At 34.0% G+C, this 26,687-nt stretch overlaps 4 protein-coding genes across 6 annotated transcripts; all 4 read left to right on the top strand.

Annotated features, from left to right (window-relative positions):
* Positions 1-4,857: 4,857 nt before the first annotated feature.
* LOC114715402 (vacuolar protein sorting-associated protein IST1-like) lies at positions 4,858-7,688 on the top strand. Its single transcript, XM_028900244.1, has 6 exons — positions 4,858-4,898; positions 5,021-5,153; positions 5,264-5,367; positions 6,303-6,447; positions 6,549-6,689; positions 7,041-7,688. The coding sequence occupies exons 1-6, from the start codon at positions 4,858-4,860 to the stop codon at positions 7,476-7,478; spliced, it is 1,002 nt and encodes a 333-aa protein (XP_028756077.1). The 3' UTR covers positions 7,479-7,688.
* Positions 7,689-8,810: 1,122 nt separating this feature from the next.
* On the top strand, positions 8,811-12,868 carry LOC114715460 (methyltransferase-like protein 22). Of its 3 annotated transcripts, none has more exons than XM_028900329.1 (9): positions 8,811-9,050; positions 9,783-9,887; positions 10,609-10,682; positions 10,773-10,875; positions 10,972-11,022; positions 11,264-11,417; positions 11,522-11,660; positions 12,086-12,191; positions 12,512-12,868. In XM_028900329.1, the coding sequence occupies exons 1-9, from the start codon at positions 8,861-8,863 to the stop codon at positions 12,685-12,687; spliced, it is 1,098 nt and encodes a 365-aa protein (XP_028756162.1). In that variant the 5' UTR covers positions 8,811-8,860; the 3' UTR covers positions 12,688-12,868. The 3 variants fall into 3 exon arrangements, with proteins under 3 accessions (XP_028756162.1, XP_028756161.1, XP_028756163.1); XM_028900328.1 differs by having other exon boundaries at positions 10,600-10,682; XM_028900330.1 differs by having other exon boundaries at positions 8,850-8,968; positions 9,799-9,887; positions 10,600-10,682.
* A 1,801-nt stretch (positions 12,869-14,669) lies between these two features.
* On the top strand, positions 14,670-18,253 carry LOC114715456 (nitrate regulatory gene2 protein). Its single transcript, XM_028900325.1, has 4 exons — positions 14,670-15,815; positions 16,175-16,350; positions 16,731-16,954; positions 17,265-18,253. Exons 1-4 carry the CDS (start codon positions 14,801-14,803, stop codon positions 18,067-18,069), a joined length of 2,220 nt encoding a protein of 739 aa, XP_028756158.1. The 5' UTR covers positions 14,670-14,800; the 3' UTR covers positions 18,070-18,253.
* Positions 18,254-20,334: 2,081 nt separating this feature from the next.
* LOC114715401 (uncharacterized) lies at positions 20,335-20,676 on the top strand. Its single transcript, XM_028900243.1, has one exon. The coding sequence runs from the start codon at positions 20,335-20,337 to the stop codon at positions 20,674-20,676; it is 342 nt and encodes a 113-aa protein (XP_028756076.1).
* The last annotated feature ends 6,011 nt before the right edge of the window (positions 20,677-26,687 follow it).

The following is a 26,687-nucleotide window of genomic DNA, read 5'->3' as shown; positions in this document are numbered from 1 at the left end:
TAAGAAACAAACTAAATTAAAGCATTGTATTTAGGACTAAAATAAATATTTTTATCTAATTCTTATATTTAAGATCAAGTTATTATAATAAATTATATTCAAATAATATATTTTATTTCTCAAAAACTAGGATAAATATAATAAGGTAGATCATACATATTGTATTTGATCAAAGGCTAAATAATCATTTAAAAAGAGATTGATTTAAAATTAATAACAACATATAATATTTTTATAAAATTTTGTATTCCAGCATTAGGGATGAAAGTAGGCTAAGGAATCGACTTTCAAGAACTTACGGCTTAGTCTATTGTAAACCTAACCTGAACTGTTTAATAAATAGACTAAAACCAGGCTCAAGTTTATTTATAAGCCTTTTTAAGTAAATAGGTTAGGTCTCTTTACTTAAAGCTTGGCGCAGGCCTGCAAGCCTGACCTATTTTTTTAAATATTATTATATATAAGATGATGTAAATCAATTTTACTTACACCTAAATCAATTTATATTAATTTACCTTATATTTTAACTTTTTTTTTATTAATTCTTAGAAGAACTTATTTCTATGAAATTCTTCTCATTCATCTAACTAAATTTTGGAATGAGCCTAAGCATATTTTCATCGGCTCTTTTCCTGACATCAAGTGTTTTTTGTAAAGTTCTAATTTGAAGATTATGGACTTATGGTAAAAATTTTAATGTTGTATAAAAATATACTTCATATCTGTATATATTTGATTAGCAGGTCCATAACTTATTGTTTAAGAACTCACAATATCATGTTTTAATTTTGATTGATCTAAAACTTTATAATTGCATTTCTAGATTAAGTCTATCTATTGAAAAACAACAATACAATTAAAAAGTATCCTTAATATTAATAACTTAATTTATTTTACTAGGGCATCCAGTAAAAAAATTATGCTAAAATCTTATAATATTAATTTAATCATGATATATTTTTAGAACTGCTTATTATTGTTATAAACAAATTACGTATGGCTGACGAAAAACCAAATTCATTGTATGTATATTAATGTAATTGAATCAGGCTTTTATGAGATATCATAATTAATAGAATCTTGTTATTTTATTGTAAATTTAAATTAAATTTATTTAAATAATTAAATCATATGTAATTTTTATAGCATCAAATCTTATGTACGGTAAAGTATAAAATTTTAAATAGGTTTAGAGAATTATATATATGATTAAAGGTATAAAAATCTACATTTTAAATAGACTTTTAGAACGACTTTAGGCCTGACCAGGTCTTTTAAAGGCTCAGGTTTAAACCTAAAAAAAATGCTTATATACTAATACAAGCTTAGGCTCAGGCTTAGGCCTATTTAACTAAAGTCTGATCTATTTTCATTCTTATCTAATACTCTTCCGGTCCTTAATATAAGACCTATTTAACTAATTTGATTAGATTAAATAAGTTAAGTAAGTTAGTTAATTATAAAAAATATGATAAGTTTTTTCTAAAATACTATAATCATTTTTCTTAATACCCCTTCCTCTTCTACTTGATTATAGTTGAGTGAGTATTCATAGAAGTAATTTAGAAAAAATTGGTAAATATGATAAATGAGTCTTATATTTAGGACAAAAACCAACTCAATAATTGTGTTCTATATTAAAGACAGGAGGAGTACCATAAAAAATTGGACACCAATTAATTAATATCATTAATATCACATAAAAAGAATAAAGAGCCATATTATATGTAATTTATAAACAATGCATTGTTGTGTTTTTAATTATTTAAACTATTTTTTAACTTGTATGGACCCTAACCTAATAACATCACGTGCCCCGCTTAAACTATTTCTTTCTTTCTTTCTTTGACTTATTTATTGTACTCATGTAATTAACATTGTTGTTATCCCACCAATATTTTTGGGGTATATTTAAAGAGATTTTTTTTAAAAAGAAAAAAAAAAAGGCGAATACCGTCATTAAATAGAGAAACATTTAGGTCATTATCTATTTTGAAGTGGATGTGGGAGGCATGACTTATAAACACTAAAGGAGGAAGAAAAGTGAAAATATATGGCAGAATTTAAGAATAAAGGGCAAGAAAAAAGAGTAAAGAAGAATAGGAAGCTAGAAAAGTGAAGGGTTCACGCAACGGTGTGTTTCGTTGCTGAGAAACAGCTTGGCCTCATGGAAGAGGCATCTCAAGCAATTAGTGGTTCTCAACAAATGAGCACGAAAGCGCGGAATTGCCAGAAGAATATCGAATACATTTTTTTAAAAAAAAAATACTAATAGTATTTCCAATGAATTTACTGTATTATATTTTTCATGAAATATTTTAAAAGTTTGATGTAATTGATGATGAATAAATCATTGAAAATTTAAATTTGAGCAAATAATACAAATCATTTATGCATTTAAATAATAATTATGAAAATTTATTGCTCAACGGATAAAACTAGATTTTACAACCCATGCGGCGTAACAAAATAAGGGAAGGAAGAAGAAATTTGAATGAGTTTAATTTCACAAAAAAAAAAAATAGAATAAGTAAAGTTGAGAATTTTTAATAAAAATAAAATACAATTTTGAATTTATATCGGAAAAAATGCCTATATTTAGTTGCATTATAAAGCTTCAATGGATACATATGCTCAATAATAAAAAGATTAAGTATATATTTTTAAGTGTCCGTGCGTGTTATCGGAGATTAGAAAATAAAATAAACAGCAATTTGTTTAATTTTAGAATTTTTTATCGCCAGTTATATATAAAAATAAACAAAAATTTATTTTTGAATTATTTTTTAATCAAATTATATTTCATGAATGAAACAACTTGGTTTGCTGTCCGAATACACGTGATGAAAGAATCTTTTAATTTCTAACCCAGAAGTTATATCTAGTCATGTTGTCATGAATCTTATCCATTAAAAAGTCTATTTATATTACTTATAAACAAAGTTAACTTTTCCGGTAAAAAACAAAAAAAAAACACAAAGTTAATTTAATCTCTCATTAAAACAAGTTATATACATGTTATTCTCTTTGAGAAATGAATCTCATAATAAAAGTTCATCACAATCTTCTATTGGAACATATTATTTGTTTTTTTTTTTTTCAAGAAATGCTGTTTTATTCGTACTTATGATTTGTTTTTGAAAATCCTATCTATAATTCCTCAAAGCCAACACCAATTAATTATCACTATCTTATCAATCAAGCAAGATATTGTTGGCAAGAAAAAAATATCAATCAAGCAAGATATCAGTACACGATATAAATCATATTTTATTTTATTTATCCAAACTTTTATAAATTGATTAAAAATAAGATTGTATGGTTAGAAAACAAAAGCATAAGTGGTAGACAAAGATCAAATTCAGATATTTCATCTTTCTTTTTTCTGGGGCGAAAAATGTTTTATGATTAACAAAGCAATTCAAATTAGACAATATTAAATTAGCAAAATTTCCATAGATTAATTGTTACTTATTCTACCCTTTTTTTTTTTTACACTTATACCTAAGTCACTTCAACTTGAGAATTTCTTTGAGATTTAGATTAATTTGAATTAAGTTGGGCATGATCAATGGCAGCAAAAATTTTACCACCAAATATTTAAGATTGTTGTTTTTTTAAAATTTAAACTCCAGCCATCTAATTAAGCTGGCATGACCTCACCATTTTAAATCAAATGCTTGGTGGTAGAACTTCTAATTAAAAATCTAATCTTGCATTCTCCATACACAACAAGTAAGATTTGCCAATGAAAAGATATTTTGTTACATTATCAATATTAAATGTGGAAAGTCATGGAACCAATTTCGGTGCTTATTACTTTGAGAAGTACTATAAGCTTCATCAAATCTGAACTGTCTATGACTCATATGGATGGTCCAGATTTAAAATATTTAATTAATTGTTTTTAAATAAAAAAACTATTTTTTAAAAGAATGATAGTTAAGAGATTACCTTTATTTTAGATTTTATACATATTAAAATAATTATTTTAAATAAATAAAAATAAAAAAGAAATCAAATTCTGAACCATCTAAATGAGATATAGACAGTTCAGATTTGACACCGAAAGAAAGTCATACTGAGTTGTTAAGCTTAAGAGCATTGTATTTTTACTAAAACTTCGAACATTATACAGAGGATGTATCTCATTGAAAATTAAGCTAAACTGTTATGCATCTCTGTCTTCTAGTCTTTTTTTTCCTTCCTTTTTTAACCCACTCCATCCCTATCACTAAAATTAACTCAACTTTGAAAGTGTGTGTCAATTCTATCAGAAAATTGCATATTTTAAAAGAACACATGGGATTTATATCTTTGATCCAAAAACCCAAAAAAAAAAAAAACAGAAGGCATTTGTAAAATTTTCTACCCAATATGGCGCCGTCTTCTTGGCCTGGCGCTTCGTTCTCGTTAATTTGCCACCTTTCATACTCTATTTTACCTCACATCAAATCGCCCTCTGATCTCGCCTCTGCCATTTTCGTACTCTCAGACCAACTTCTTCTCAGACAACCTATTTAGTCTCTCTCTCTCTCTCTCTCTCTCTCTTCCTTCCATTCACAGAAACACACTTCTCGCTACCATCTTTAGACACAACACACCTTTCATTCTCTCCATTCTCGTTCCTTCATTTTCCTCATCTGGGTTTCAAGATTCCCACTTTTCTTTTCTCCACGGATTTCTTATTCCTCCCTGTTTTCCCTCTCTTCCTAGGAGCTCTGTTTCTTTTCTTCAAGGTTTCCTGATTACTGCTTATTCCTGGCGTAAATAACCACCCAATCCATTTCCTTTTTCATCTTTCTTATAAAATATTCCAACTTTTCGGCATTCCTCACTTTCTCGGACAACACCGAGATGTTCTCCCGATTCTTCAAGTCCAAATGCTATAAGAAAAGGTAGGTGCTTCAACTAACCCAGAGACGTTTCCTCTGTTTTGATGAATGAAAGAACGATCCTCTGTTTCTATGTTCTTGGATGAACCCTGTTTTTTCTTCCTTTGATTTCGTATTGGAAACAGCAAATCATGCCTGAATACTATAAAGGTGAAGGTAGAGATTATACAGAGGAAGAGGAATGCAGTTCAGAAATTTCTCAAGAACGATATCGCAGAATTGCTGAGACGTGGCCACGATTACAGTGCTTATCAAAGGGTATTTAATTTTTCTTCTCAATACTCTGTTTTGATGATCTTCTTGGTTTCATACAGAGATCAATTGGGGGGTAAATGATGAAATAACCTTTGGATTTGAATTGAATATAGGCTGCTGGGCTTCTGATGGAGTATAACAAGTCGTTATGTTATGAACTGATTGATAAGTACAGTGGCTGCGTTTTAAATTATCTTGACGACCTAAACAAGCAGAGGTAATATGATACAATATATGATCCATTCTTGTTCTTGCTTCCATTTCTTTTTTTCTTTTTTTGTTGGGATGTTATAATTATTATTTTTCCGACATGAATATTGCAGCTTGAAAAATTTGTAATATGTCCTCAGACAAATTTTATCACAGCCATTAATTGCACAATAATTTGGGGATGTTGTTAACCTTTTTGTTTTTTTTAAAAAATAAATTTGCTTTTCAGAAATCATAATCCTGTTTATTGGGATATATTTGGCATGTTGGATCTCTGAAAAATGAAAATTAGCTGAGGGGGATTCGGAATTTGATACCCTAATATAAAGATTTACGTCTTATAAATAGGAAAATACGCAGGTCATTGTAGAGATATCCCAATTAAGATTCATTGTCATTTAATTTTTTGTTTTTAAGTAAGATTTAATATAAAGTAATTGAGACTAAAATGCTATGGGAAATGGCATTTATATTTTTGAATAAAATATTATTATTAAATTCCAGTGAATAATGATAAAAATATAATCTGTATTAAAAATATTTTATTTTGCATTACTTTGTGAGACCATAAATGTAATGATGAGAAAACTCAATTGTCTTTTTTTAGAAATATAATTAGAAATTAATGTTTTGTTTTGTTGCTCCTGAATTTGAAATTATCTTCTTCTTTTTTACCATGGAATTTGAAATTATCATTAACGTACTGTTTATATAATGATTATTTTTTCATGCGTTGTTTGCAATTCGTAGGGTCATATATAGCATAAAACACTTGGGTATATTTTATTGGTGTATGAAGCCTTTATAAAAGATTATATATCGTGACTCGTAACACTGTTCAAAAAGGCTTAGATTTTCTGTAGATCAGATGATTATGTTCTCTAAAAACAGAGGAGATAGAAGCCTAACTCTTATTTAAAAAAAAAAAAATTTATAAAACAGGGATTGCCCAGATGAATGCAAGGAAGCTGTACAGACATTGATATATGCTGCAGCAAGATTTGCTGATCTCCCTGAACTACGTGAGCTCAGAGCCCTCCTAACTCAGAAACATGGCAATTCTTTCCAACCCTACTTAAGTCAAGAGGTGAAATATCATCTTCTTCTTCTTCTTCTTCCATGCCTCTACAAATAATATTCTTGCTCAATCGAAATCCCAAATATGAAGCACTACGTTTCTTTCTGCAGTTTGTATCAAAGTGGAGGCAGGACCTGCCTGCAAGAGAAACCACCATTCAGTTACTGCATGACATAGCTGGAGAGTTTTCTCTCCAGTGGGATAGCAACGCTTTGATTCAGCAAATTTATAGATCACCTTCGTCATGTGAAGTAAGTTTTACATTATCATCTTTATTTTTATTTATTCGTATTTGTCGGCAATCATGATGTTACAAGACATTTTGATTAACAATCTATCTAAAGATTCAGTCATTGATAAAGCTTAACAGTGATTCATGTAACTGACCCCACCTAATTAGATAAAGTTCTGTTGTTGTTATTGTTGATGATGTTATGAATTTCATGTTAGAAAACCTGTGTAATATGGGTTATAAGTTCGGATTGTTTTTTCACCTAAAAGAACAGTCTTTGTGTTCAGCAGTTGTATAATAATCTGCGGAAATAATAATTGAGAGTTGAAGTCCCAATAAAAGCCAGCTAGCTGATTAATTGTTGTTGCAGGAGAAGAGTAAAGATGAAGAAGAAAAGAGCAACGAAGGAGAAGGAAGCAGGAAGGATGTGATCAGTATTTATGACAGTGGTGGCGATGATGAAGATGAATCAAGGAGCATGCGCAGTAGCATGTGGTCGCAAGATAGCAAGAAGGCTTCAAGTTCATCATCATCAAGTTCCAGTTCATTGCCAAGTATTTCTGAGGACGATGACGAGGCACAAAACAATAAGAAACCATTTTCCAGCGGACTCGTTCCTCCCCCTTATTCCCTCGTACCAAAACCTAATAATGACCAAGTTGATGAAGAGAAGCCTAAGCCTACGCCTAAGCCAAAGGGCATATCAGTTAGAACCATACGGTCTGGACCTCCGGCAAGGCATGTTCATCCTAAGCTTCCAGAGTTCGATAACTTGACCACCCAACTAGCTTCCATCAGACAATCATAAAACAAACATCTTAGCTTTTATATATATATGAAATGATGATTTAATTTCTTTATTAATGAATATTATTGCTTGCGTCATAAAACTAGCTAAGTTATCACGTATGTTTATTTGGTTCATTTTTATCCTGTCTCTGAAGCTTGGGCCTTAGGATCTGCTTCGGTTATACCCTCGCTAGCTAGTTGTAAATACCATATGACTTCAAGGATACATGCGAGATCAGGGGTTGGATATATGCCCTTTTTTTTTTTTTTGGTTAATTGATGATGTTATTGATGTAATTGAATTAGACCCATTTATTTAATGGTTATTCTTCCGGGGGGAGACAAAGAATATGATTAATATCTTATGTGTAATGACTGGTACTAAATCTACCTTATGAGTTAGTATAATACTTCTCCGGTCCTTAATATAAGACCCATTTAACTAACTTGATTAGATTAAGGAAGTTAGGTAAGTTAGTTAATTATAAAAAATGTGACACGTTTTTTCTAAAACACCATAATTATTTTTTTAATACCTCATCTCTCTTCTTCTATTTGATTTTGGTTGAGAGAGTATCCATAAGGATAATTTAGAGAAAATTAATAAATATGAAAAATAGGTCTTATATTTAAGACCAAAACCGACTCAAGAATTGGATCCTATATTAAGGACCGGATAAGTATATCTTTTATCATAGACCATGAATATTTCACATGCAGCTTCTTTCAGACTCTTTGTATAAAAAGGAGGAAAAATGTTTGGGAAAATTGCAAAAAAAGACCTTGGAATTGCAAAAACGCAGATAGGGACCCTTGACAACTTCACTTTGGGTTTTGACAACTTCAGGGCATATTATTCTTGTCAAAACCCAAAGTGAAGTTGTCAAGGGTCCCTATCTGTGTTTTACAATTCCAAAGTCTTTTTTTACAATTTTCCCAAAATATTTGGAAATTCAACTATACAAATTATCTTTTGGCCCAAAAAAGTTAGAGTGAAAAATCAATGAAATATAAATTGCAATTAGATTTCATTAAATATTTTAAAATATTTTTTTAAGAGCGTCAAACACCTTAAAATATTTAGGATTTTGAGTATTTCAAATGTTAGATGAATTACAAATATTTTAAGATATTATATGCATGAAAAAATATTTCAGTATTAGATCAACTATTCAATATTTAGGGTATAAGACAGTCAATAAACCTTAACACTTTAAATTACTGGCCCGTAGTCAGCGTTCCACGTTTAGGTGTCGTTTTAAATGAATTGTCGTTTTTATATGATTAGTGTCGTCGATAGACAGATCAATTGTAGCATGACGAAAGAAATCAGGACTACTGAACTGGGAACTAGAAAGAAGTTTGCAATCTTCGCCTGTACTGTTCCGTAATTTTTTGACAATGAGGAGGGGAACTGAGTCTTCAGCTCCGCCGTCATCATCGGAAGAAGAAACTCTAGATATGTGGAGGCAGTTAAACGGCAGCAATGGAGAGGAAGAGGAGGAGCAGGTGATGAGCGAGGTTCACCTAGGTTGCCCGCCTGGTTTCTCCGGACTATATATATCCCATTTCACCGTTTATCTTTCCCACGGTAAAGTGATCCTCTACTGGCTGTGCTGTTCATTAACCGAATCGGACCATTCTTACAGCGTTTTTCGTTGCCGCTAACTGTTGTGTGAAACAAAAACTTCGAGTTCCCTCTTAGCCGACTGTTATAATAATGCAGTGCGTTAGAAGAGAACTTTTGGGGCAAAAGTAGTTGTTTTGTCTCAAATTGGGATTACTGTCACAATTGTTCATTTTCTATAGAAAATGCTGACTTTGTCGGTAGATTAATAGAAAATGTCATTACCTGTGAACTGTTTTGTTTTGTTTTGTTTTGTTTTTTTTTTTTTGGTTAACTTATTATTATTACAAGTGTTAAATGATGCGCACATCGCTGACTTGGATTTTATTATCTAAAATTGTAAGCATACAACCTAAGCATTGTTGTTTCTACCCTTTCTATAGTCCTTTCAAGCTGAAAATCAGATTTGCTAATGTCCCCTGTGGACTGCTTAGGGTTTGACTTGCAAACAGATATAAGAACATGTCATCAGTTTCGTTAATTTAATTGGCGAAGTACAAGTTCTATGTGATAAGCCAAGCTACTAAAACTTGTACGTTGGTTTTTTTTAGGTGCACGCTGTTACAAGGTACTGTTTGGTTGTGATGAAAAAAAATTTCGTTGCCACCATAGATATTATGAATGACATGCAATATCTCATTTCAGAACTCACTAAAAACTTGGAAATGGAGTCCTTATATATTTCTGATTATTTAGATGTTGCTCACAACAGACACAGTCATGAGTTGGAAGACGAAGCAATAGCAAGTCCAAATATGGAGTTGGATGAAGATGGTGACCTTGTTCTTCCTCGACGTGCCAGTAAGCTCTTAAATTCATTTAATGATTTTCTTACCATATGGGGTGCTTGCCAGGCTCATGTTCACTTACAAAGCAGTTGAATCTTTGCTTAGGTGAGAATTGTGTGCACCTAAAAAGCCGTCATAAATACATACAACCTTAGATTTTTGTTTTCAATGTGAAAATTTTGGGTTGCTTTTCTGGCCCCTCTCAATAATGTGGGCTGGAATATTGATAAATATAGAAAGTGATTTATGCAGATCTTGAATGACCAGAAAATTAAAGTTGTTGCTTGTACCATTTAAAGAGGAAAAAATTGAATGGGGATATTTAATTCAGAGCTTCTATGGTGAATATGGATGGCCATTCTTTATATATAAATGAGGCAAAAGAATTTCTTCCAAAAGGTGTCAGAAGATAATGGTCTTTGAACTCTCAGTCTAATTGCATTCTTTATAAGTGCCTTCTTCCCCAGTGACAGCAATGATGTTTGGTGGACCCAAAAACCTCCTGGTGAATATAGCTTAACAACATAAAACGTGAAATAATTTCTGGAGTAAAAACATTGCTTGCGGAAAAATCATGTAGGACCTTATTATGCATGTGCTTGAATAAACTCGTAAATGTTTGTTATAAAATCTAACTATTTTCTAAGGCCTGGATGTTTATGTTTCGTTTTTTGCTTTTTAGATTATAACTATAGCTATTTATGTAAAACTGCTTGTTGTTTAAGTAAGTTCAGAGGTGCCAAGTGGTAGCTGTAGTTTGAGTATCCAGCATAATATCACATCATCCATTCCAAATGTTGGTCTACAGGTAATAATATATATAATCAAGTTCTAATAACCTCTCTACTTACGCTTTCGGTTTTTATTTTATTTTATTTTTATAATAAAACCCTTTCAGATTTGGAGAGCAGAATTAGTATTATCTGATTTTGTATTGCACAAAATAGTATCTTCGTCTGAGTTTCAAGGAGTGACTGCATTGGAACTTGGTGCTGGAACCGGTATGTATATCAGTTTACTTTAAGAACTGGGAAATTGGGGTTACTTGACGTCCCTTTGATGATGTATGATTTTGGGTTTTCATCACCTTTTAACAGGCATGGTTGGTTTATTACTTGCACGTTGTGCGGATACAGTATTCCTAACAGGTATGGCGCCTCCTCTTATTTGAATGTTGTTACCACACACATGCAATTATGATTCGTATTTGTCTGTCCTCCTTTTTAATCCCGAATGATGCATTGTAAAACAAATTGGCATTTCACATTCCTGTTTATGGGGAGTTTTGACATAATACCTGTATGCGTTCCATTTACTCTGCAGTTAAATGTATCTTTTATTTAAATATGATATTCAAACTGGAAGCTAACATTCATAATCCTTGATCAGACCATGGCAATGAAATACTTGAGAACTGTGCAAAAAATGTTCAGCTTAATGCTGGATTATTGAATTGTAAAGCTGCAATTTCTGTGCGTGAACTTGATTGGTTCAGTGGCTGGCCTCCTGAAGCAAGTATAGCAGAGGCTCCTTTGAGTCAGGGGTAAACTTTTTCGTTTTATTGCAGAATTGAATGTTTTGTAGAAGTATCGCCTTTTTTTTAGTGGTGACTAATGTGTTTGGAGCATTTACTTGGCATTGTCACAGTTTTTCGTGGACCTTCAGGGAGATTGAACAAGCAGAGAATGCTTCATTTTTGCTGGCTGCTGATGTTATTTATAGTGATGACCTGACTGATGCGTTTTTCAACACCTTAAAGAGATTGATGTCTAGGGGCTCAAGGAAGGTTTGCGTTTATGGCCCTACTGGGATTTGATATTGCAATATACATGTTTTTTTTTTTTTTGCCTGAAATGTCTTCAGAGAATGCTTCAAATGGTTTCCTAAGTAGTTTGGACAATAGATGAGTAGATACAAATCAAAAGCGTTCAGGCACGGCAACACAGAGTTTTTAAGTGTTCATAAATAATCTGAAGTGTTGCATGCTTAAGGGCATTATCCAACACAACCTTTGGGGCATCCATATTCTGTTGGGTAGTTTTTTTTTTTTTTTTTTTTCTTGTAGCAAAAGGGGAAGGGAGGAGCATCTCATCGTTATCAACAAACACTCCCACTAAAGTGGAAGCTTATATGACTCATGGTCTCTTTTGAGAAGTTCAATGCAATTATTTTTTTAATAAATTAACCATTGATTTTCCATTCTATTCCTAGGTGTTATACATGGCACTAGAGAAGCGGTACAACTTCAGTCTTTCTGACCTTGATGTTGTTGCAAATGGTTATTCACATTTTCGTAGTTATCTCAAGGGTGATAATGGTAAGAACATTGTTAAATTAAGGAAATTATATTTCAGATAATTTGGTCACTACATGTAACCATCAGAATCGAGGACTTTTTATCCTAGCCGTTAAGACATATCCCTGTATTCTTGTTATTTCCTCTTTTAGAATCCAGATTCTCTGTTCTCTGATTATGGGCTGATTTCTTATCTTTATTGTCATTTAAGATAATCGGACTTCCAGTTTACCTTGTAAGGAAATCCGATTCCTATTTGTGTACTATTCTTCCACTGGAATAATCAATCATTTTTGCATAGAATTCCCTTACACAATAGTAATGCCAGATTCAAATTGCAGAAATGGAATGCCGTGGTTCCGAGTCCCTGCCTTTTTTTGTGGGGAAGCAGATTGATATTGCTCAAATTCCACAATACGTGAGAGAATATGAGAGAGGACACGATGTTGAGCTTTGGGAGGTCAAATACTGTACCCCAGAACGGTGTTCTGGACCTGAGGCATTCATGTCGGACTAAGGATACATGCAACCTCTGATTTCTTTGTTCATTTTAGCAAAGCTCGGTGATAAAAATAATTGTTCCTTTCTCACTCATGCTTTCACTTTCAGAAGACAACTGGACATATTCCCGAATATTGTATGGAAGCTTGAGTTTTGCATATTGCTCAAAGAGCTGCAACAAAAATATTTGTTTTGCATGTTGGAACTGAGAGTTTTTTTTTTGGGTGTGTTTTTTGAGGAAGTTGGAACGAGAAAGAAAAAAGAATGAGCCTTTGATAAAGTGGAATTTTTGGGCCCAAAAGTATTGTGGGTTTCAATTTAGGGTCTGAAGCTTGGTTTCGATGTACACTGCCAAGAGAATACAGAATTTTCATGGATGGCATAGTATTTGGAATGTCTCTCTTCCCATGAGAATTCCTTTTTTTTTAAAAAAAAAAAAACTTATATTCGTTAGGTAAAGGAGGTTTTTAAAATGCAGCTTCGATGTCATGCTTTCCCTCCTACATTTTAGCAACCTTGCAGATTAGAAACAAACATTTCATGATTAATAATTTAAAAACAGGATAAAGTTGAAAAAACATTGGGATCTTAATTATCTAACTATATTTCTTAATAGATATTTGTTAGGTGAAAGTATTTTATATATGAAACGGAGAGAGAAATATATAATACTGTATAGTTGGCAAAAGAGAAAATATATATACACTACCATTTTCAATTCTTAATGTAAAAATTAATTCGACATTTAATCAAGTCTTAATGTATGACTCTAATATACTTTATTTTTTATATTTATTTTTTTCAAAATAATCTTTGCAATAATTGTATATATTAAAGGTTTCACACAGGATTAATAAGGTTATTATAAGAAATATAATTCCTATTATTATAAATAATTAACTTGATAAATTTTATTAATGTATTTAAATTAATTAATTAAATTTTATACTAAGACTAGAGGTAGTTGTGTATTATTGCAAATGATACGGCTGGTGTGATTTCCATTTTCCTCCATTCGTTGGTTCCTTCAAGGCCAAGTATGGAAACAGAAGAAAGTAAAGGATGAGAGTGAAAAGTGACGAGGAAAATTCTTCAGCCTTCTTGTTTTTTGTTTTTTTGTTTTTTGTTAACACTATTTTTAATAATTAATTAATAGCGAATGGGGGGACCCCTGAAAAAGTACATATGCAGATCCAATCAAAACACCCGCGTTATAACAGAATGGCAGAGAAGAAGTTTCTTCTTCAGTTATCAACTTTATAAGCTATTGCCTCCGACGTGTGTTTGTGGGTCCCTCTCTAGTTTCTTCTTCCCTTTGGTTTTAACCCGTAAAGTGAAGCGCATCTTCTAAGTTCCCACTTCTCACTCCTCACGCTGCTGCCGACCCCGCGTACACATCAGACGACTTTATTCTCTATGCTTTTCTTTTATCCAATAAAATTAATCAAATTACGAAACTACTCCTATTAACTGTGTTGCATGCAATTAGCATGGGCAGTTTTGGAAGGAAAAAAAAACACACCGCCCAAAGAAGATTGGTGTCAATAAAACCATTTTACTAAGCTACTTTATACATTTGGACTAGATGGGGCATTGAGGTAAACTACTTTTAGAAAAATTATAAAGAAGTTCCAAATAGAAAAATTTAATTACTAATAAATTATAATCTTTCATAATTATTTTTTTTCTAAATTAATATATCTAATTTATAGACAAATATGTAAGAATAAATGACAAAAAAAAAGCACTAAAATAAAAAAATTACAAATAAAAACTCATGATAATAACTAGTCTTGTGTGTAATTTTTTATTTCGGTAGTCTCTTTTTATCATTTTCTCAATATGTAATCTGACATTATAAAAAAAATTTATATTCTCAAGGTTTTACTTTGACTTTCTTACCCCGGATGAAACGTCGTCGTTATTTTGCCTTAAGTTTCTCACCTCGGCGTCATCATCACTCTTTGCGTACTCATTCCCACTTTTTCGTTCGTTCTCTCTCTTCTCGAAAAGTCAGATTCTTTCTCGGAAAACTCCAACTGTGTCTCAGAGTCTATATACTTCTTCATGATCAGTTTTGCTTCCAATTCAGTGAAACATCCATCCCCCAGATTCATTATCCGATCACCATGGGTTGTACGCAATCGAAGATAGAGAACGAAGAAGCTGTGGCTCGATGCAAAGAACGCAAGCACTTGATGAAAGAGGCCGTCTCGGCGCGAAATGCCTTCGCTGCCGCGCACTCCTCCTACGCCACCTACCTCAAGAACACCGGCGCTGCCCTGAGCGACTTCTCTGAGGGCGAGGTTCAAAACCCTCAATTCGGCCCGACGACTGTCCCTAATCCCTCCCTCCCGATGCAACCATCCTTCGAAATCCCTCCGCCGCCTCCGCCTCCTCACAACATCCCCCCTGCTCCTCTTCATCGTTCTGTGACTATGCCCGAGATGATGGCGAAACCCCAAATGGAACCGGTCGGGACCATAATCGAGGAGGAGGAAGAGGACAAAGAATTGGAGAACGATGGTGCTTTGAATAATAGATTGAGGAGAAGGAGAAGTAAGAGAAATAGTGGGGGGAGCAGTAGAGGTGGGACTAAGGAAATGGTAGGAGAAGAAGAAGAAGAGGCTCGGCCTCCTGCTCCTCCTCCTCTATCAAAATCAAAACCAGCGACTCAATTTGAGACAAATCATCCTATGCCTGCGCCGCATCCTGCTTTTGAATACTTCTTTCCGCCGATGGAGAACACGCCAGGACCGAGCTTGAGCACCGCAGACGAAGAAGTTAACATCAATAAAGAGGAAATTGAGAGAAAGGAGTTTAACGAGAAGCCCAATATTGTGAGAGGCAGAAATGATGAGGTGCCGGAACCTGTACCTACGCCGGAGAATGTGCCGGAGCCGCCACCGGCGCCGCAGCAGCAGGCTATGATGTTGTCACAGAATGGGAAGAGTTCGAAGAAGGTGAAGCAGGGACAGGTTTCGATTGTGGAGGGGAATATTGCGAACCCAAAAGTGAATCTGATACAAATATTTAATGAGCTTGATGACCATTTTCTGAAGGCTTCGGAGAGTGCTCATGAAGTTTCAAAGATGCTTGAGGCAACGCGGATGCACTATCACTCCAATTTCGCTGATAATAGAGGTAACGTCCTGGATTTCTTCAATTCTGAACAGAAAACTCTTTTTGAGTGTTTTTCGGTTTGAAATGCACAAAACTTGCCAATAAAATCACGAGGCTGTATTAAAAAAGGATTGTTTTAACATGAATTGACGAGAATGAATGCACAACAGGGGACAATGAGGTCAAGTATTTCCTTAAAAATAATGAAGAGTAAATATTTACTGGTGGGAACGCCGAACACTGCATATCAAAGTAAAACAAAGCCGATCGAACCTGTGATAAATTAAATGATGTTTGTATCGATTTACTTGTGTGTTCTTTTTGGCCTATTTGTCCTTGAAAATGGATTATGATCATGCTCAAGTCCTTACCTTTGGCAGGACACATTGACCATTCTGCGAGGTTGATGCGAGTTATTACATGGAATAGATCCTTTAGAGGAATGCCTAACATGGAGGATGGGAAGGATGATTTTGACTCAGAGGGGCATGAGACTCATGCTACTGTTTTGGACAAGTTGCTTGCATGGGAAAAGAAACTTTATGATGAAGTAAAGGTAAGCTGCAGTCTATTGTAATAGTAAAGTTCTATGTCATAGGGGTTCACCTTCTATCTTCTTTTTAAGTCAAGTAATTTTATTATATATACAGTCATATAGCTTGAAGGTCCGTGTCCGGAACATCTGTCTCACATCATCAGCTTTAGGTTCTAGCCCTGCATTTAGTTGGCAGAGATTACAGAACATTTTACAAAGTGTGACATTGTTCTAACAATTCAGTCATTATTTCTCCTTGCTTCGGAAAGTTTTTGTTCTCCAGTATGCTTCTCCTTTCCTTTTCTGTACCCGTTTATCTATCTGCAAGGTTCTGGGTTTATAATGCTGTCAAACATATTCCCTCTCCTATTCTGAAATTTGCTGCTTAATATTGTTTCTAGACAGGTGAACTGATGAAATTTGAATACCAAAGAAAGGTTGCCTCGCTTAACAAGCTAAAGAAAAGAGGTAAAAGCTCTGATGCACTAGAGAGAGCAAAAGCAGCCGTCAGCCATTTGCATACAAGATATATTGTAGATATGCAATCCCTGGACTCAACAGTCTCTGAAATTAGCCGCTTACGTGATGAACAGTTGTACCCAAGACTCGTACAGCTAGTAGATGGGTGAGCTACAGAATATCAATTAGTTTAAGATATTATTTCATCAGTTAACTATACAATAAATTTACTGGTAGAGTTGTGTTTCATATTGTTACTAGTAGTAACAGAGGTGGACTTTGTGTTGAACTGAACCAGTAGGCATAAATTCATTTAGAATTGCGAGGGTTGCTTTTTTTTTTTTTTTGAGAATTTTATTTATTGGGTTGTTTAAGGGTCCTATTTGTACCTAAACCCAGATTAGTTGAAGCGCTCAAATTTATGAGCAGAGTAGAAATACTTTCTGTAGATATTGATGGATGTTGGTGATTTGCAGGATGGCCACCATGTGGGGAATTATGCGTGCCCATCATGAGAACCAGTCTAACATTGCACTCGCATTGGCATCTCTGGACGATTCCCAGTCACCTAAGATGACAACTGAACACCATCATGATCGAACATACCAACTATTGGTTGTTGTGCAAGAGTGGCATTCACAATTTGAGAAGCTAATGAGCAATCAAAGGAGGTACATAAGGGCCCTGAACAATTGGTTAAAATTAAATCTTGTCCATATTGAGAGCAATCTGAAGGAAAAGGTTTCATCCCCTCCAAGAGTTCAGAAGCCCCCCATACACAGACTCCTTCTTGCGTGGCAGGATTCTCTGGAAAAACTACCTGACGAAGTCGCTAGAACAGCCATATCCAACTTTGCTGCTTTGATAGATACTATTTTTCATCTACAAGCAGAAGAGATGCATTTGAAGCAAAAATGTGAGGAAACACAAAAGGAGCTTAACCGAAAAAAGAGGCATTTCGAAGACTGGCATCGCAAGTATATGGAAAGGAAAATACCAGAGGAGCCTGATCCAGACAGGCCACAAGGCAATAATGCTATTGATGAAGTTGTTACGGAAAAGCAATTTGTGGTTGACCAAGTGAAGAAGAGATTAGAAGATGAAGAAGAAGCATATGCAAGGCAATGCGATCACGTGAGGCAGAAGTCCTTAGTCACTCTCAAAAATCGTTTGCCAGAGCTCTTCAGGAATATGTCAGATTTTGCTCTTCAATGTTCCAAAATGTACAGCGAGCTACGGCGTGTGCCACAGAACCTAAATACAGACCAGAGCTCACCATGAGTATAGGCTTTTTTTTTTTTTTTTTTGAATAGACATAACATTCTTTTCTGTTTTATATACTGCCTATTATATGATTGGGATGGGCCCCGAAATGTTCAGTCCATGTTAAAGAAATTGGATGTAATTTTCATACAATTGAAAATGTGTAAGAAGTTCAATGGATTTTAGTACTATATCTTTTTTTTTAAATTGGAAATACTACCTCTGGTCTTTAATATAAGACTTTATTTGACTTTTATTTTGGTCTTAAATATAAGACCTCAATCCACTTTGTCTCTTATATTTTTTTCAAAATAAATCTTTCTAATAATAATAGTTCTAGCCAATACATTTGATTAGTAAGGATATTTTAGGAAAGACAACACCTATTTATTACAAATAACTAACTTAAATTTTTTTTTAATTTTTTCAAATTAGTCAAATAGCTCTTATAAATAGGACCAGAGGTAGTACTTTATAGTCTAGGCTTTTTGTTATATATTTGTAAAATAGTGCGTGTAGACTGTAGACCATCTTGATTAGTTGAACATGCAGCAGGCCGAAGAAAAGGGTGCAAGTAATTAGAATAATCCATCTTCTCAATTTACCACTGCAGAAAACATGGTTACGTAAGAGAGACTTGTCTTTAGTTTGTTTTTAATACTCTTCCGGTCCTTAATATTTTAATTAATTTGATTAGATTAAAAAAGTTAGGTAAGTTAGTTAATTATAAAAAATATGACATGTTTGTCCTAAAACACCATAGTCATCTTTCTTAATACCCCTATCTTTTCTACTTGATTATGGTTGAGGGAGTATCCATAAAGGTAATTTAGAGAAAATTGATACATATAAGAAATAGGTCTTATATTTAGAATCAAAACCAACTCAACAATTGAGTCCGATATTGAGAACCGGAGGAGTATTAACTAATCTATTGAAACAGAGAGTGACGAAAGGAAATGAATGATGAAATCGACCATGAATCAAAGACAATACTGAGAAACTCAACTTGAAGAACGAGGCCGAGAATGTTCATTTAACTTCCGTTTTTGTGGGCCCTAAAAACGGCAGTCTAATTACTTCACTATTAAACATGTGAAACTCTGACTTGGACATCGCATCCATTGGTGAGAGTTATATACACACACACATATATATGTGTGTGTATATACATGTGCGCGTGCACGCGTGTAAGCTAGGTGGCTACGAAAAACATGTACTTCTCCGATTCTAAATATAAGACTTATTTTGTAATGCAATTAATATTATAAAATGAGTTTTATATTTAAGACTTAAGGAGCGTTATAATATATAATCGTATGGAGTATGAGGTGTGTTATTTTTACCTTAAGAGACGGCCTTGTTCTTGAAAATTTGTTCGTGAATGTCCTCCTACGATGTCTTGTGCTTTTTTATTAGCTAGAGAAAAGTTCAACTGTCTTCCTCTTTTACTCTTCCCATAGCAAATTTATTAGCCAGAGAAAAGTTTAACTGCCAAATCAAATCCCTTGAGCTAAATAAAACACCAATTGAGACAGGAGAGAATAAAAGAAAAGAACCGACGAAACAGTTCTTCAGCTTTTTAACTGGTGTTCTGCGGCCGATTGGCTTCAACAAGCTAGCCGATAAGATGCCATTAACCCTAAATTAATGCTTGATTCAAGGATTCTCTTTTGTTTTTGGCTTCCCAAAAGCCCGAAAATGCAAAATGGCACTTTTCTTCACTGAAAAAAAATGGACTTCTTTATAATGAAACTTCATACAACTGTGCTAACAGCATCTTGGCACATCAGATGCATAGGACAAATCATTTTGAAACCAGAAATTTCCTTGTATTTTAAACAACGTTATACAATTCCATGATTTATCCGCATTCTTTCCCCCAAGTAACTTCCCTGCGCCAAACAAGGCCCCATGTGACATGTCCCTCGTGACTCAAATTTTAATGCCACAGACCAATCTCGAAAAAGTCATATAAATTTCAATTCCGTTTCTGATACCCGAAGAAAATTTCAAAACAGAAACTTCTTAGTACTCCACGCAACCAATTAAGCTTGGTTCTTTGTTTATTTCGATAAACCTGTCTTCATCTGCATCCTCTTCTAAGGGAAAAATTCTTAAACAGACGAATCTACGGCAAAACTAAATAATCAAACATATTTTTATGATTAGCTTGCTTTAATTTCGGTGGTGGGGCTCACCCTATAAATAGTAAAGTGCATGCACTTAAAACACCTTGGTTCCTAAACCATTTATGTTTCTTCCTTGTATGTTCTATATACCATGAACCTTCAGAACCGCAACTGTTTAAACGCCAGAAATGGCAACGAGCATCCAAACCATATGAGACTTGGTAGAAATCACTCTCTATTTGTCAGTGAGATTATGAGTAGGTTGAACATGTCAAGGTGGAAATCACTGTGGAGGAAGATCTTAAGGAAAAAGAAGAGATTTTTCAGCTGTTCTTCTTCAGTTCGTGTCCAATATGATCCTGATTCCTACTCACACAACTTCGATGATTACTATTCCAGCGAACCCGACAATATATCTCGCTCTTTCTCAGCTCGTTTTGCTGTGCCTTCCAGGATCTGTGACAAGAATGAAGGAAACAGAAGAGAAACTTAGTGGTGTTATGAGTCTCTTGGGGCCTAGATTCTTCTTGAAGCATCTGTAGCCTGTAAATAGATTCGGCCATGTTAGTAAATTAATCTCTATGATTGCAATGTATATCAGTAATTTTCCTCTGACGTTTTTCATTTCATATTTTTCTACTTCTTCATCCTTTTCTCCTATGTTAAAGCTGATTATAGACTTTCTTGCCATTAGTGTTAAGCTGGGCTCTTTGAAGTGTCAGACTTTAAGTGATGAGAGCTATATTAGCTGCTACTTCTGAAATCCCAGAAATTAACGGTCTTCTTCACTTGAAGCAACGTATTCTGAGTGTTGCCAATATGTTACCTCCTTGAGATTAGGGATTAGGATAATTGCATTATATTGACAGTAATATCTAATGATTAAAAAGAAAACTTAAGTACAGTTGACATTATTTCATTGTTGATTGTTGATTTATTATTAAACCTGGATTGTTGTTTCTTCTCCTTCTCTTTCTAAGTACTTCTATATGGTTGAGGGCTTCATTTCCCCCTTTCCTCTGTTCTTGCTAGTAAGATAGCAACAAAATAGGATGTTATACTTACCATTACAAATGGAGGACTGATCTTCACGGACTCATACATCCAGTCTTCCCATTATTGTCTCTCAGAGTTCATTTCTGCATTATTGTCTAGGTTGAGGTCTTAGAGTGTCTTATATACACTTGGTAACTCAAAACTTACAAGGAAGTGAAGAAATTGCAATGAAAATTTACAATTTTTTCTACCTCATTCACTCCTACCCAAATGTTCAAACATATATCAAAAGAGAGGAACTGAGCAGAAATAGAAATGTGACGAGCTTCACAAACCTTTTTCTTGCATTCCATTTCTTCTTTTCTGATGCTTACTTATTCTGCAGGGCTTCAGACCTGCAGGGCTAATGGCCTAGAATGGTTTCTTTTCTGCAATTAGATCTAAGCAAAAATTCACTTTTATATTAATTTTCACTTTCTCCTTTTAATTTCTTTTTATTTTAATTTGCTCAGTAAATTCATCTTAATTTTTATCTTCATTTATCGATTATGCTTAATTTTGTTCTAATTTAGTCCCTTTACTTTCTGTTTCCTTCTTTTTTAACATGCTGATATGCTTAACGGGGTTTAAAAAAAAAAAAAAAATCTTTTGCAGCTCTTTTGGCCTACTTGTTTTAATGCCCCTCTCTTTTATCCTCCACAGATGGTATTGTCCTGATCACGTTTGCATATACTATCCGCAGACATAGACCGTGACCCAAATTATATCTGGTGATGGTGAAGATTGATAGTATTCTTTCATTAATCGTAGGTGAAAAAAGTAAAATTTACACAAATTAAATTAGAACATAATGAAATATCATTTCTTTTTAGTTATGGGAGAAACAAAGTGAAATTTAAAATAGAGTCAAGGATTAAACTAAAACAAAATAAAATCAAGGGGAAAAAAAAGCGAAATGTGAAATAATGTAAATTAAATTGAAATATCAAAAAATATTTTCCCCTATATCTTTCTACAAACTTTAGAATGATCTCACAACAGATGCTGGCAATCCTTCCTTGATTTGCGAAAAGTTGAGAGTAAAATGATTTTTTTTTTTTTTGCCAGAATCCTTGACTGATTTATATGTGATCAAATGAAGTTTTACACCTACAGGAGTAATGCTCACTATGTGTCATTTATCATTCATAGGTTCCAAATCAGATCTTACAACCTGAATCCATATGTGATCATTTGGGCATTAGATTACAGAAACTTAGGTTCAGAGTCTCTTGAGAGATGAACAAATACATTTGGCAGATCTCTGCAATATGTAGAACATTACAAAACAGAGTCAAAATTTTCCGTCCCCATAAATCCCAAGAACAAGTAAGAATGTACAACAAACTTGTTTATGAGCACTGACTTGTCCAAGAAATGGAGTAGCGACATTGCAGGGACCTATCTGAAGCATCCAGAACTACTTCATCAAAGATACACAAGATATGACAATCACTGAATAAACGCTGCAATCAATAAAAATACCTCTAAGAGCTTGGTAAGCCACCAAACCTCTCTCCAAGAGTTTAACTCCATTCCAATCATGCCCTTGTTCATTATTAGCTTCAACTTTTTCTCCTCCTTCTTCTTCCTCCGATGCTCTTATCTTCTCCATGTACACTCGAGCAAGCACAATTGTTACATCGTTTAATAAGACAATGAAAAGAGGCCTTATAGCTGCAATTTTCTCAGAAATCATATAGCACAAGACTACTAGCACTGCTACGATCAGAGCACAGAAAGCGCGGAATGTCTCGGAAGCAGTGATGCTAGAATTTATTTCTCTTGAGGAGAAGAGAGTGAGATTGAAGCTGACAGGTTTTGGCTGCTTCTTTTTGCCATCTAATGGTTTATTTTGAGCTCTTGGAGTGGCTATAGAAGGTTTCACGACCTCTTGTTCTTGCGTTTCTTCACGATTAATATCAGAATCTTGTGTAAGAGGCTTCACTTTAGTTCTAACATGGAAATTGCTTCTTTTTGAAAACTTAATTCCACCCTGGGGATTTTGCCGACTAGAGTAACTAGAAGCACTGGAATAATCCTCATCATCAGAAGCAGCAGCAGAATCTGAAAAGCCAAAGGAATTTATGTCCAAATTAAGTTTAAGTATAGTTTTGGTCACCCTAGTTTCCAAAAAAAATGTTCTATTTGGTTCCTCAGTTTTAAATTGAAACGATTTTTGATGAGGTCAGTTCTCTTTAGAGTAAGAGACGGATTTGTGTGATTGAAACAAGTGGAATAATAGAAGGGCAACATTTCATGTTCAGAGAAATCAAACTGAAGTATATTTAAGCGTAAGAAGAAAATAATTGCACTGACTTAGATATGAAAGTGTGTCTAAAGTTGATTTTATGTGGGCGTCATCATTAACAGGAACTTGATCTTTGGTGGCTTCTGCATGAGTATTATCAGAATCCTGGAATGGAGATTCCCCTTCACTTGTGATATCGAAGTTCTTTTGCTTTGGAATCTTAAATCCAGACTGGTGCCTTAGCCTTGAAGAAAATCTAGAGCCTTCTTTGATTTCTTCATTGGCTGCAAATCCCAATGAATTCACAAATTAGATCCAATTATGCAATATTTACCTCCCTCAATTCCTCCCTTATTTCCATGATGGAGGTCTTTGCACAGTAAAAATCAAAGAACAGTTTTCATGGTTTTACATAAAATCTTTTAAAGTCATGACAAGATAGCTACAATTAACATCAAGTCACGGAAAATATTCTTCGGAAGGTAATCAACTTGCATCGCTATATAACCGCGAGTATTTTCTTCATTGGCTAAACTGTAAATCAGGCTAATGTATGCAATAATGTAAGCACCGTTCTCTCTATCAAACTGTCCACAAAAATTTAGTTATATGCTGTTCACTATGACACACTTAAAATCTATATCAATATCTATCTTGTGCATAAAATGCAGTGAGTTTTTGCAGAAGGGAAATAAGAGGTGCATTTAATAATTTACGTCATAGAAGACACTAATCCTTGATAAACATATTCATAGATTGACAACATTTCAACATTCGTATCGAACATGATGATATAGGATAAATTTTAACAATATACAAATATGAAAATCTTCATATATTTTTAGCACCTAGTAAACTCCGACAGCCACATGCAAAAAAAAAAAAAAAAGCACATATTTGGATGAAGGAAGGAACCTGGGACAGAAAAAGACTGAGTATTTCTGAGATCAGGATGGAATTCTTGAGATAATTCAACAGGTAATGATTCAGGGCGAAGGTGACGAGGGGGGAGATGGAAACGAGGCGAGGATGTGCGCGGCGACGGAGTGGGCGGTGGCGGCGGCGGCAATGGAGGAAGACTTTGGATCTGACCTGTAATCAAGGCCAAACGATCAGAACCTCTCTCGGCGATTCTCTTTCGTCTTCCTTCGGCGCTCCGGGGGCTGCACGCCACCTCTCTTTCTATCTGTGAGTTTTGCATGTTTCTGGTATTTCTGTTACGAATGGGACGAGAGGGACCTGTGTTCCCACCAAAAAGAAGTGAGAATTACGAATTGGGGAGCTTCAAGACGGCGCCGTTTAATAATTTCTATATTTTCATTTTTGCAAAAGAAATTGCGTCCGCTAAATTAGTAGAGATTAGTTCGCCTAAAAATAAGAAATCATGTTTTGACCCCTTCTCATTCGTCCATTAATGCAGGCTTCCTTGTTCCCTCTCACCAAATGCATATATCCTAGTCAGCATGGCATCATTAGCCACGTCAGTCAATGTCACGTCATCTAGGCCGTGAGCCACATCATATTTTCTGTCCTAGTCATCATCCATGTTAACGTATCTGTAACATGTACTCCCTCCGTCTCTAATTATAAGATCTTTTTTTTTTGAATGGATTTGTTTTTTTTTTTATACGGTCCCTTTTGAGTTTGTCTGAATATTTAATACATTGTTACTTATTTTACCCCTAATAAATTTCATATATTACATTCTTTCTCTATTTATCTTATTATTACTCACTTATATTTATTAGGGGTATATTTGAAAAAAAACTTATATTTGTTACGTCTTAATTACTTTTATAATTAGGAGTAGTATCGTGTCCAAGACACTTGCAAAGATGTCATGCAAGGTAACAGCACCAAAACTAGACAATAGCCTTGTCAATGCCATGTCATTAACCACATCAGCATGTTGTTTGAGTCACTTCTCAGATCATCATCCTCATCATCGTACTTGTTTTGGTCCCGATTTCTTTTGGATTTGAGGTGTCACCCGCCACTCCTACTACCCTCAATTTTTCTTACTTCACTGTTTTTCTCTTTGTTTTTTTTTTTGGCCACCATTCTCATGTTGCTTATTATTAATAGATTCCACATAAGACGATTAAAATTGTGATATCTCATGAGAAAAAAATGGTTTAGTTTTTATTTTTAAAAAAAGGTTGTGTCTAAATTGAAAAGAAACTATATCAATTTTGTAGTTTTTTTCTTTAAAAATTATTAAAAAATAAAAATTGCACTATTTTTTATTTATAAGATATCAAAATTTTACTCATTTTATACAAAATTTTATGATAAAAATAAACAGGAGAAAAGATTTGAAAAGTAGAAAAAAATTATGAAGAAACTAAGGAGACAGCTAACTCGCCAAATCCCATATTTACATTATTGGCCACATCACTTATTATGTCCTCCTGATCATCCTTAGGTCATCATCCATGTCATGACATTTGTTGTCCTAGTCATCACCCATGTCCATATCTGCATCAGCCTGACACGTCATCCTCATTTCCGAGTAGTCACCTAAATGGTTGACAAGTCTGTGAGGGTGAATGTCTTCCTGCTTGAAAAGCCTTCTATTGCGAGCCGTTTATCGAAAGGCATTGCCATGAAGTGCCATAATCTATTTGCATGGACATTGAGACTCCAGTTGGAAGGAGCCCATTTACACTTTCTAACTAGAGTCGGTAATACGGGTTGGTTCACGGGTCCAACCAGCCAAAAAAGACAGGCTTAGATTGGCAAAATGACAACCCCCCAAAGCGCAAGCTACTCTAACCCGCACCGTCGTGGGTTAGCTTGCTGGTTGGCGAGCTGGCCTGCTTTTTTTTTTTTTTTAATTTTCATATAATTCCTAATATATTATACAATGTAATTAAAATATTTTGACCCTCAAATTCGACACGAACAATTGAATATTGTTTTACTCATATCATTACATATGCAATTAAGCACTTTATATATTTGTGACTGTGTGTGTAATTGTTATTTGTTGCATTGCTATACAAGCCTTTATAAGATTAAATAAACATGTGATATTTATATATATACATAAAATATCTACTTAATTAATTTGGATAAAAAAACTAGTTAAATTAATTATTTATAAAAAATATGTTATTTTTTTAAAAAATATCTTCTTAGATTATAAATTAATCTTCACATGATTTTATTATAACCCACTACTCAAATTCAAGATTTCAAACCCGATTTTAACATTT

Source organism: Neltuma alba, unplaced genomic scaffold, assembly GCF_004799145.2.
Source record: "Neltuma alba isolate B1F8T4 unplaced genomic scaffold, ASM479914v2 tig00011591_pilon, whole genome shotgun sequence".
Lineage (NCBI taxonomy): Eukaryota > Viridiplantae > Streptophyta > Magnoliopsida > Fabales > Fabaceae > Neltuma > Neltuma alba.
The sequence above is the reverse complement of the archived record's forward strand: the minus strand, read 5'-3'. Positions and strand labels throughout refer to the sequence as shown.